A 13,261-nucleotide genomic window follows, 5' to 3' on the forward strand; every position below is an offset into this window, starting at 1 on the left:
GTTAGTTTAAAGGTTGGATGTGTTATAGAAGTATACTATATATATATATATGAAAACTTTTCGTTCAGTCTGTTTTACAAGATGGTTGCAACTGAGTACTCTTTGAGAGTTTTATGGATATATCAGAATTAGTTAGGTGGTTATATGATTATATAGAGCTTGCTGGGTTGGTTCAATGTGTTGGAAGTTAGGAAAACAGATTATACATATATGAGTTGCGTATATGAAAATGGATATTAAGGAATAGAGGGGAAACTCTGCTATAAGTTTCGGGTCGTGACATTTTTGGTATCAGAGCCTAGGTTATAGGATTCTGTAGACTTAGTGTGCCTGATCCCCGTTCTTTTTTATTACCTGCGGCCCCAAGACGGGATATATCTCATAATTGTGTTTGTTAAATGCTTGACTAACTTGTGTATTGCTTAGGAAATTAGCAATGGGACCCAAACGTGCGAGGCGGGGTCAACGTAGGTACCGCACAGCCGAGAATTTAGCTGATCAGAATGCACCTAAGCCTATAACAGAAGATCAAGTGTCTCAAGCTCCTCAAGAGGCTGCTGAGGCTCCCAGGGATCAAGATCCACAAATCCACCAAACATTAGCAGCGATGACTCGTCTAGTTGAGCAGCAGGCGCAGTTAATCGAGCAACAAACGGCTTTCTTTCAGAGCAAGCAGCACAGCCAAGTGCATCCACATCTCACATGGAGCAACAATTGACGCCGTATGAAAGGTTTAGGAAATATGGTCCATCTAGTTTTTCGGGAAGTGCTGATCCTATAGAAGCGGAGAATTGGATAGTTGGAATGGAAAGAATTTTTTCAGTCATGGAGGTTTCAGACACCCAACATGTGGCACTTGCGACATTTATGCTAGAAGGGGATTCTCAGTACTGGTGAGAGGCTACTCAAAGACGACTGGACACAAACTCTTCGCACATTATCACTTGGGCCGAGTTTTCGCAAGCATTTTACAACAAGTACTTTCCAGCCTCTTTTCGGCGTACCAAGGAGCGGGAATTTCTGAATTTGAAGCAAGGGGACCTCAGCGTAGCTGAATATGAAGTAAAATTCACCAAGTTGTCACGTTTTGCCCCGACATTGGTAAGTGATGAAACTTCCAAATGCAGTAGGTTCTTGGATGGATTGAACCTCAATATTAGGTCGCGCGTTTCCGTTCTGGAGATCCCATTATTTTCAGATCTGTATAATAAAGCCATCATTACTGAGGAGGACTTACGAGAGGAAGTTCTTCAGAGGGAACAAAGTAGAACTCGGCCTAGTAGCTCAATTGTAGAGGGTTCCTCTCGACCCCCAAAAAGAGGCGGGTTTACGCAGGGCTTCATTAGAGGGAAATCAACATATCAGCAGTTTCCGCAATGGTCTCATGAAGATAAGGGCATGAGAAGTCAGAGTGGCGGGAGTAATGGTGGAACTAACCTTCCAAGGCGTCAAAATTGTCAAAATTGTGGTTAATTTCATTCCGGTGTTTGTCAAGTGCAGTCTGGGAGTTGTTTTCATTATGGACGTCGTGATCACTTGAGAAACAATTTCCCACAATTAAGGAGTGAAAGGGTTACATGTTTTAGATGTGGCATGAAGGGACATGTACAGAGGAATTGTAGGCAGCCTATAGTAGCGGCGTTTAGCAGTGCTAGTGTAGGCAATAGGCCATCGGCGATGAGAGGCCGTGGGCAGATGAGTAGCAATAAGAGTGTTCAAAGTCGAGGGGGTGGATCGATGGTGAGCTCAGCAGGCCAGGCAAATAGACCAATGACGCAGGGTAGAGTATTCACCTTAATGAAGCGGGATGCCGAAGCTACTCCTACTGTTGTAACGGGTACGTTAAATCTCTTTAATAAACCTGCTCATGTACTTATAGACCCAGGGTCCACTCATTCATATATCTCATTGTCATATGCCATGCATTCTGATAGACCACGAGAGTTATTAGATAGTCGTATGTCCATAGCTACACCGACCGGGGAAAGTATGGTAGTTGGGGAAGTGTATCGCAGTTGTAGGCTACAGTTAGGGGATAAGGAAATGTTAGTAGATTTAATACCCTTAAGTATTTGGGATTTTGATGTTATCCTCGGGATGGATTGGCTTGCTTCTCACCATGCTTCGGTGGAGTGTTACAAGAAGGAGGTTATCTTTAGAATACCGAATGAGCCTGAATTTAAGTTTCATGGAGATCAATTAGGTGTTCCATTTAATGTTATATCATCCCTCGAGGTGACGAAACTTTTGAAATGGGGTGCGAAGGATATTTGGCACATGTAGTTGGTACCGAGACCCACTCACCAGAACTTAGTGAAATTCCAGTGGTCTGCCAGTTTCCAGATGTTTTTCCTGATGACTTACCCGGCCTTCCTCCTGATAGAGAGATTGAATTTACTATAGAGTTAGAGCCCGGTACTGCCCCCATTTCTCGTGCACCGTATCGTATGGCCCCAACAGAGCTCAAGGAATTGAAAGTTCAGCTACGAGAATTATTAGAAAAAGGATTTATCAGGCCTAGTGTGTCTCCTTGGGGTGCTCCAGTTTTGTTTGTGAAGAAGAAGGATGGCTCACTCAGATTATGTATAGATTATCGACAGCTGAATCGAGTAACAGTGCGCAATAAATATCATTTACCCAGGATAGACAACTTGTTTGATCAACTCCGAGGTGCTACCGTCTTCTCGAAGATCGATCTTAGATCTGGATATCACAAGCTGAAGATCAAGGACTCTGATGTGCCCAAGACTGCTTTTCGCACTCGGTATGGACACCATGAATTCCTTGTGGTGCCTTTCGGGTTAACAAATGCTCCAGCAGCTTTTATGGATTTAATGAATAGAGTCTTCCAGCCATATCTTGATCAGTTTGTGGTGGTTTTCATCGATGATATATTGGTATACTCGAGGAACCGGAATGAGCATGAAGAACATCTTCGAGTAGTGTTACAGACTTTGAGAGAAAGAAAACTTTATGCTAAGTTTAGCAAATGTGAGTTTTGGTTAGACCGAGTGGGATTCCTCGGGCATGTGATTTTAGGTGATGGTGTATCAGTGGATCCCACGAAGATTGAAGCTATCTTGAATTGGAATCGCCCTACAAGTGTAACAGAGGTGAGGAGTTTCCTAGGATTAGCTGGTTATTATCGCAGATTTGTGGAAAGATTCTCCCTTATTGCTGCTCCCCTGACTCGGTAAACTCGGAAGAGTGTGAAGTTTGAATGGATAGATGAGTGTGAGCAAAGTTTCCAGGAGTTGAAAAAGAGATTGACCACTGCCCCAGTGCTTGTTATTCCGTCCACTGATGAGGGGTTTGTGATATATAGTGATGCATCCCATCAAGGCTTAGGCTGCGTATTAATGCAAAATGGCAGAGTGGTGACTTATGCATCTCGGTAACGAAGGAATCATGAGAAGAATTACCCGACACATGATCTTGAATTGGCAGCTGTGGTATTCGCTCTCAAACTTTGGAGACATTACCTGTATGGAGCAAGATGTGAGATTTATACAGACCACAAGAGTTTGAAATATTTGTTCTCTCAGAAAGAACTCAACTTAAGACAGAGGAGATGGATGAAATTAATTAAAGATTATGATTGCACGATCAACTATCATCCAGGGAAAGCAAATGTCGTGGCAGATGCATTGAGTAGGAAATCAACTGCAAGATTAGCTGGTATATGGAGTGTTCACGACACACTTATTAATGAATTTAGGTCATTGGAAGTTAAACTTGAGGCGACCAGTTCTGGAACAGGCTATTTATGATGTGAAGCCAGTGCTAATTGATCGAATTCGAGAAGTGCAACAAGTAGATCTATTTTTGGTAGAGATGAAAAACAAGATTAAGGAAGGCAGAGTAAAGGAAGGCAAAAAGTTTGAATTTCTTTTGAAAGAGGATGACACACTTATGTTTGGGAATCGAATCTGTGTACCTGACGACATTGAAATAAAGAGAGAGATTCTTGCGCAGGCTCATAGCTCACCATATGCAATGCACCCCGGAAGCACTAAGATGTATTATAATTTAAAGCGAAGCTACTGGTGGTATAACATGAAAAAGGAGATAGCCGAATTTGTTGCTAAGTGTCTAGTATGTCAGCAGGTTAAAGCAGAACATCAACACCCATCCGGGTTATTACAACCTCTTCCGGTACCTGAATGGAAATGGGAGAAGATCACCATGGATTTTGTCTCGGGACTTCCACGAACACGAAGAGGGCATGATTCTATATGGGTGATAGTTGATAGGCTGACTAAATCCGCTCACTTCCTACCAATTAAAACGACATTTGGTGCTGATCAGTTGGCACAATTGTTCATTAAAGAGATTGTGAGATTGCATGGTGTGCCGGCATCCATAGTATCAGATAGAGGTTCCTATTTTATTTTCAAGTACTGGAATAGTTTTGTTACGGCTCTGGGCACGAAGCTGAATTTGACCACCGCTTTTCATCACGAATCAGACGGGCAGAGCAAAAGGACCATTCAAACATTGGAGGATATGTTAAGAGCGTGTATTATAGAATTTCAAGGCAGCTGGGATGACTACCTTCCTCTGATGGAATTTGCCTATAATAACAGTTACCAATCTAGTATTGGAATGGCCCCTTACGAGTCGCTTTATGGTCGGGCTTGTCGAACACCTTTGTGTTGGAATGAAGTTGGAGAAAGGCAATTAACTGGACCGAAAATAGTCGACTTAACAGCTGAAAAGGTCAAGGTTATCAGGGAAAGATTAAAGACCGCTCAAGGGCGACAAAAGAATTATGCAGATAAACGAAGAAAGGACCTCGAGTTCCAGCAAGGGGATCGAGTTTTCTTAAAAGTATCACCATGGAAGGGCATTATGAGATTTGGCAAGAAAGGAAAGCTTAGTCCTAGATACATCGGGCCATAAGAGATTCTGGAGCGCATTGGGAAGGTGGCATACCGGTTGGCTCTACCCCCTGAGCTATCTCGTATTCATAATGTGTTTCATGTGTCAATGTTGCGTAAGTATATACCAGACCCATCTCATGTTCTGAGTTATCAACCGGTGGAGCTAAATGAAGACTTGACATATGAGGAAGAGCCAGTGGAGATCTTAGATAGGAAAGAGCGGGTCCTTCGAACTAAGAGAATTCCGTTAATAAAAGTGTTGTGGAAGAGTCATTCGATAGAAGAAGCCACTTGGGAACCTGAGAATTCTATGAGAGTCCAATATCCATACATTTTTCCGATATCAGGTAAATAATTTCGGGGACGAAATTTTTATTAGTGGGGGAGATTGTGAGACCGGTCTTTACCAAATGCACATATATAGGCACACTGTGAGACCGGTCTTTACCAAATGCACATATATAGGCACACATATACATGTCCATATGCACATGAATAGTTACATAACATACATGTATATAGTATACCATAATTTGTGGCTGGATCTTTAAATGTATATAATATACCACAACTTGTGGCTGGATCTTCATCTATATGAAAAAAAAAAAACGAAAAAGTGAGAAGTCAGATAGAGATGAGTGTAGAATGGGCCAAGTGGCCTCCTCTTCAGCAGCCCTTTTCTTCCCACCGCCTTTGACCATCTTTGACCACCTTTTTTTCCTTCTTTTCTTCCTTATTTAAGCCATAACCTCCCTTGCTCTATTCCTAGCTGAGATTAAACGAAAATGAACCAGAAGAGAGAGAGAGAGAGAGAGAGAGAGAGAGAACTGAACTGAGTTGAGAAAATTCTTGGAGAAGAAGAACAGTTGGAGTATTGATTAGTAAGTTGATTATCTATGATTTAAACATTCATATTTACTATGTTGTACATAGTTTGTGGCTGATCAAGTTTCAAAAGGTTAATTTATGGGAATTTAGTTAGCTTTCCTAGCTGATATAGGTTGAATTGGACATATTTGGAGTTAATCTCATGTTGTTTTGGAATGAGTTGGTCACTTATATAAGCTGAATAATTCGGTTGTAAGGCAGGGGGTAAATTTCTTAGTTGAGTTAGGAGGTTTCTAATACACATAGCTATGCCCTTCTGAAAATCTATATATACATATATAGATATAGACAAGTGTGTGTACATATGTATATATATGCATATATTTTGCTCTTTGAGCAGACTATGGATTAAAGAAGGGATCTGATTTGAGAATTTATCATGCATTATAATGATATCATGTGATGGATTGATTGAATAAGCTCTTGTTTATTTGTATTTTGGAACCAAAGAAGTACTTAGAATTCCTTGCACTCTTCTTGAATTTGGCTGATCAAATTGGTCATCCAGTTGATATATATTGCAACGAATCCTAAGTTGATATAATTTGAGGAATACATGTGTATATCATTTTGCATCGTTTCCTATTTAGAGAGTTAGTCAGGAACCGAATGGGATAGGGAAGAAGCATTTGTTAATTATAAACATCTTACATTATAGCTACATCCAGGAAATAGCACAGGAGATAAATTGATGCATATTTTTACTCTTATTTAGTATATTATCTAACCCTTATGTTTAAACTTAATAGGGGCTGAGGAGACCGAGATTATACACCCGGAAAGCTCGACCCATTGAGCTATTATTTTCGGGGGTCTTTGTGAGTACTTTCTTCCATCGTAAAATGATAGTAAATATTTATACGTATGGTTATAGATAGGAAGGTGGCTGAATGATTGAGGTTGGTGTATATCTTGAGTATGCTTGTGATTGTTTAACAATAGCCATTGGGACCGCTGGACCCAGCGGATTATAAAAGGGGCATGATCGGTCGCCGAACCCGGCGAAATATAAATAGGGACTTGATCGGTCGCTGGACCCGGCGGAATATAAACAGGGGCCTGATCGGCCGCTGGACTCGGCGGAATATAAGTAGGGGCCTGATCGGCCGCTGGACCCGGCGGAATATAAACAGGGGCTTGATCGGCCGCTGGACCTGGTGGAATATAAGTAGGGGCAAGATCGGCCGCTGGACCGGCGGAATATAAATGAAGGCCAACTTTTACCGCCAGAGGTTAATGGGCGGCCCCCGCTTATGAGATATGATATATGAATGAACATATAATTTCTTTGAGGTATGCGGGGTCACGGTACTGTCATAACTTGTCGAAAGGAAATGCGACCCCATGGCTATATCGTTGATTACTTGTGATTGGTTGTCAAATGAGTGGTGGAAGGGATGATATTGGTAATGGATTCCATATTATGGTAGAATAAGTACATATATATATATATATATATCTATATGTGATTGATTGCTTGTGAATCGTGATAGTAATGTATTAGCTCATTTTACTTTGGAATATAGTACTCACTGAGTTGCAGCTCACCCCCTGCATACTTTTTTCCAGATGAGGTAGAAGTTAAGCTAGCCGCACAGGAGGACTTTTGGATAACAGGGATCAGCGCAAAGGATTTTGGCAAGTAGGCCCACCCATAGTATGGGTAGTAAGTGTTCGTAAATGTTACAATCCTGTTATGACCTGAAACTTTTGTTTAGTTGGTTTAGTTGGTTTAGTGGTATGGTTGTAGCTGAACACACTATTGAGAGCATATATGTACATTAGAATCCGTTAGATTGATTATATATTCATGTAGAGCATGCCGAGTTAGTTTAAAGGTTGGATGTGTTATAGAAGTATACTATATATATATATATGAAAACTTTTCGTTCAGTCTGTGTTACAAGATGGTTGCAACTGAGTACTCTTTGAGAGTTTTATGCATATATCAGAATTAGTTAGATGGTTATATGTTTATATAGAGCTTGCTGGGTTGGTTCAATGTGTTAGGAGTTAGGAAAACAGATTATACATATATGAGTTGTGTATATGACAATGGATATTAAGGAATAGAGGGGAAACTCTGCTATAAGTTTCGGGTCGTGATATTTTTGGTATCAGAGCCTAGGTTATAGGATTCTGTAGACTTAGGGCGCCTGATCCCCGTTCTTTTTTATTAGCTGCGGCCCCAAGACGGGATATATCTCATAATTGTGTTTGTTAAATGCTTGACTAACTTGTGTATTGCTTAGGAAATTAGCAATGGGACCCAAACGTGCGAGGCGGGGTCAACGTAGGTACCGCACAGCATAGAATTTAGCTGATCAGAATGCACCTGAGCCTATAACAGAAGATCAAGTGTCTCAAGCTCCTCAAGAGGCTGCTGAGGCTCCCAGGGATCAAGATCCACCAATCCACCAAACATTAGCAGCGATGACTCATCTAGTTGAACAGCAGGCGCAGTTAATCGAGCAACAAACGGCTTTCTTTCAGAGGCACGCAGCACAGCCAAGTGCATCCACATCTCACATGGAGCAACAATTAATGCTATTGATGAAAGATACTTTGAGTTTGCTATAACTATTTGTTTTCAGCATATCGTTAGGGTTTAGCCGTGTTCTGTTACCTTCCAGTCTAAATTAAAATTTTAGCGCGAGAAATTGTGATCCGCGCTGCGTCAATGAGGCGGTGGATTTTCAGTTCATATCTGTATCAACAAGCCCTGGCCCAAAGAAGCATATTTTGGATATATTAAGGAAATATTCTCATAATGTGGACGGGGAAGAAGAGATCTCTTGATCCATAGATTTGAGAATATTATTATCTTAATTACGTAATATATTTAATTTAGATAGAAATATATTTAGACTTATAATTTAATTGTAATTTAAGTTCGAGTCAAGAGTTTAAAGTTTCCAATTTTGGAGTAATTACTTGTTTTGTTTTGGAAAGTTACATAGTAACGGCCTAGATTCTAATTTACAATTTTAGTTTCCTAGTTTTCTTAGGTTGATATATGATCCATCTTAATGTACTAGATGAGAGAACTAGATATTTCAGAAACAACTATTGATGAAAGATACTTTGAGTTTGCTATAACTCTTTGTTTTCAGCATATCATTAGGGTTTAGCCGTGTTCTGTTACCTTCCAGTCTAAATTCAAATTTAGGCGCGAGAAATCGTGAACCGCGCTGTGTCAATGAGGCGAAGGATTTTCAGCTCATACCTGTATCAACAAGCCCCAACCCAAAGAAGCATATCTTGGATATATTCAGGAAATATTCTCATAATGTGGGTGGGGAAGATGAGATGTCTTGATCCATAGATTGAGCATATTATTATCTTAATTACGTAATATATTTAATTTAGATAGAAATATATTTAGACTTATAATTTACTTGTAAATTTAGTTCGAGTCAAGAGTCTAAAGTTTCCAATTTTGGAGGAATTATTTGTTTTGTTTTAGAATGTTATATAGTAAGGGCCTAGATTCTAATTTCCTATTTTAGTTTCTTAGTTTTCATAGGCCAATATATAGTCCATCTCAATGTACTAGAAGTGAGAACTAGATTCCTGAGAAACAGCTATTGATGAATAATACTTTGAGTTTGCTATAACTCTTTGTTTTCAGCATATCGTTAGGGTCTAGCCGTGTTCTATTCCCTTCGAGTCTAAATTTAGATTTAGGCGCGAGAAATCGTGATCCGCGCTGCGTCAATGAGGCGGAGGATTTTCAGCTTAGTTCCCTTTGTATCTCTAATTTCCAGGTCAAATTCTTGCAGCAGTAGAATCCAACGAATTAGCCTAGGTTTAGCATCAGCTTTAGCAAACAAATATTTCAAGGCAGCATGGTCTGTGTATACTATGATCTTAGAACCTATCAAATAAGACCGAAACTTGTCACATGCAAATATGACTGCTAAAAGCTCTTTTTCAGTTGTGGCATAGTTCCTCTGGGCCTCATTTAAAGTTCTACTAGCATAGTATATTGCATGAAGTACCTTACCTCTCCTTTGCCCAAGTACTGCTCCTACAACATAGTCTCTGGCATCACACATCAGCTCAAACGGAAGCTCCCAATTAGGTGCAACGATCACTGGTACAGAAGTGAGTTTCTCCTTCAATAAATTGAATGCCTGCAAACAACTATCATTAAAAACAAAAGCAGAATCTTTTTCAAGTAAATTACAAAGAGGTCTAGAGATTTTAGAAAAGTCCTTGATAAATCTCCTGTAGAAACCAGCATGTCCTAAGAAGCTCCTTACTCCTTTTGTTGAAGTGGGTGGTGGCAACTTCTCTATTATCTCCACTTTTGCTCGATCAACTTTAATCCCTTTCTTCGACACCTTGTGACCTAAGACTATACCCTCTCTTACCATAAAATGACATTTCTCCCAGTTCAGAAGCAGATTAGTCTCCTTACATCTTTTAAGCACACAGCCTAAATTTGTCAAACAAGATTCAAATGACTTCCCAAAAACAGAGAAATCATCCATAAATATTTCAATAAAATTCTCTAACATGTCAGAAAATATAGACATCATGCATCTCTGGAAAGTGGCAGGTGCATTACAGAGACCGAAAGGCATTCTCCTTAAGGCAAAAGTGTCATAGGGACAAGTGAATGTGGTTTTTTCCTGGTCCTCGGGTGCTATATGAATCTGATTGTAACCAGAATAATCATCTAGAAAACAATAATAATCATGCCCTGCAAGTTTTTCTAGCATCTGATCAATGAAGGGGAGGGGGAAATGGTCTTTACGGGTAGCATCATTTAGTTTCCTGTAATCTATACAAACTCTCCACCCAGTCACAGTACGAGTCGGGATTAATTCATTGACCTCATTTTTAACCACAGTCATACCACCCTTTTTAGGCACTACTTGAACAGGACTAACCCATTTACTATCTGAGATAGGATAGATAATACCTGCATCCAACAGTTTAAGCACTTCTTTCTTCACTACCTCTTTGAGAGTTGGGTTAAGTCGCCTCTGTGGTTGCATTGTGGGTTTGCACTCAGCTTCCAACATTATCTTGTGAGTGCAAATCAGAGGGCTGATCCCTTTGATATCTGCAATAGTTCATCCTATTGCCTCCTTGTGCTCTCTCAGCACGCTTAGGAGCTGCTGCTCCTGATCACTTGTCAAAGAAGAAGAGATCATTATTGGCAAAGTATCATCTATTCCAAGATAGGCATATTTTAAATGGCTAGGCAATGGTTTAAGTTCTAGCACCGGGGACTGTGTCAAAGATGACACTGGTTTTGTCGCACTAGTGCCCAGCTCCTCATAGTAGCGAGCCTTGATTTCTGACACCTTCTCCATAGATTCTTCCTCATGCTCATCATCATCACTCCAATCGTCCAGATCCCTAAGGACTGATTCCATTGTATCCACACCTGCTTTCTCCTCCACAGACTCAGAGATAAGCTCATCAATAATATCAATGGTGTAACAAGATTTGCCATCATCAAATTTCTTTATGGCATCATAAACATTAAAAGTTATTTGTTCATTCATAACTCTTAAAGCGAGCTTACCTTGTTCCACATCTATTAATGCTTTACCTGTCGCAAGGAATGGTCTGCCAAGGATCATGGGCACCTCTCTGTCCTCCTCCATCTCCAAGACTATGAAGTCGACTGGAAATATGAATTTGTCTACCTTCACCAGGACATTCTCGACAATACCCTTTGGATATTTGATACTCCTGTCAGCAAGCTGCAAGGTAATATGAGTTTTCTTGCATTCTCCAAGTCCAAGTTTCCTGAAAATAGACAGAGGCATTAAATTTATACTTGCACCTGAATCGATAAGAACGTTCTCAAAATGAAAATTCCCTATAGTATAAGGAACAGTGAAACTCCCCTGATCTCTTTGTTTGCGTGGTGAGTTAGGCAAGTCCTTTTGGAGAATTATAGAACACTCTCCTGTAAGCATCACAGGCTCACTCCCATCAAACTTCCTCTTTTTAGTGAGCAGATCCTTCATGAATCTAGCATATGAAGGCATCTGCTGGAGTGCTTCTGCAAATGGAATGTTGATTTGCAGCTTTTTAAAGACATCTAGGAATTTAGCAAATTGGGCGTCCAGCTGCTGTTGCTTCAATCTTCCTGGAGAAGGGACAGGAGGAACATATGGTTTCACCCCAGTGACTTCTGCCTTGGTTCCTTCACCTTGTGCTTACCTTTGTCTTTCTCTGGACTCTCCTCCTGAGTTTGAGCTTTTTTATTGACTGTGTCCAATTCCTTGCCACTCCTCAGCATTATAGCATTGACACCCTTGGGGTTCTCTTCAGTGTTGCTGGGTAAAGACCCTGATGGTCTATTACTCAATTGTTGAGAAATCTGACTAATCTGACCCTCTAGGTTTCGAATAGTGGCTTGTTGATTCTGTAGCATGGTGTCAGTCTTTTGCATATAGCTCAACATGAGCTCTTCCATTCTCGACTGACTCTGCTGAGGTGGAGCATTCTGAGCAGGGCCTTGCTTCTGGAATCCAGGTGGCGGTTTAAGTGCATTATTCTCATTCCTCTATGAGAAATTAGGATGATTACGCCACCCTGGATTGTAAGTGTTCGAATAAGGCCCTTGATTACTCCGTTGGAAGTTGTTGACAAAGTTCACTTGCTCTCCATTGGGTGAAGCTGAGGGATTTCTAGACATGCATTCAAGAGTCGAATGTGGTCTTGAACACAACTCACAAAAAGCAACCTGATTAGTATTAAAAGAATGTGCTGAGGTGAGTTTACTTACCTGGGTAGTGAGAGCTGAAATCTGGGTTGTCAAATTAGTAATAGTGTCCATGTCATTGACTGATGCCACTCTTGATTTGCTTCTCTCATTCTGCCAATTATGTGCACTGGAGGCCATCTCTTCTATCAAAGCACTTGCTTCATCATAATTCTTACCCATCAGTGCGCCTCCTGCTGCAGCATCTACTAGAGACCTCAATGTATCATCCAGGCTAAGATAGAAGACCTCAATTGGGAGATTATCTGGCAATCCGTGATGTGGGCACTTTCTAATTGCCTCCTTGAATCTCTCCCACGCCTCATAAAGTGATTCACCACTGAACTTGGTGGTGATGGACTCTTGTGGCAGTGAGTTGAACCAGGCTCTCGCTTTATCCCTAAGTGAGAATGGAAAAAGCTGTAATCTCATAACATCATCAGTGACATTATTCATCTTTACCGTGTTACAGTATTGGAGGAATCCTGCAATATGCTCATCAGGACTCTCGTTGGGATATCCTCCAAACTGATTTGATTGAACCATCTGGATGAGTGCCGGCTTCAGTTCAAAGTTAATAGCTGGAATAGTGGGCCTTCTGATCGCAGAACCCATAATAGTAGGTACTGCATAGTCTCAAAGTGCTCTGGCAGCACCCTGTATTTGGCGGTTGATGTCATCGTCTGCCATCTCAACTGCCTGCAATTCTTCCCTTCTTCTGTTCTCTCTTCTCAACCGATGCAAGGTGCGCTCTATC

General features: G+C 40.8%; 1 protein-coding gene across 1 annotated transcript; it reads right to left on the reverse strand.

The window, feature by feature from the left end:
- Positions 1-8,112: 8,112 nt before the first annotated feature.
- Positions 8,113-10,804, reverse strand: LOC116204376. The gene is made up of 4 exons (XM_031536457.1): positions 10,702-10,804; positions 10,037-10,212; positions 9,778-9,907; positions 8,113-8,318 (listed from the first exon to the last, which is right to left on the reverse strand). The coding sequence occupies exons 1-4, from the start codon at positions 10,802-10,804 to the stop codon at positions 8,113-8,115; spliced, it is 615 nt and encodes a 204-aa protein (XP_031392317.1).
- Positions 10,805-13,261: the final 2,457 nt, after the last annotated feature.

Source organism: Punica granatum, chromosome 1 (genome assembly GCF_007655135.1).
Source record: "Punica granatum isolate Tunisia-2019 chromosome 1, ASM765513v2, whole genome shotgun sequence".
In the NCBI taxonomy this organism is placed as follows: Eukaryota; Viridiplantae; Streptophyta; class Magnoliopsida; order Myrtales; family Lythraceae; genus Punica; species Punica granatum.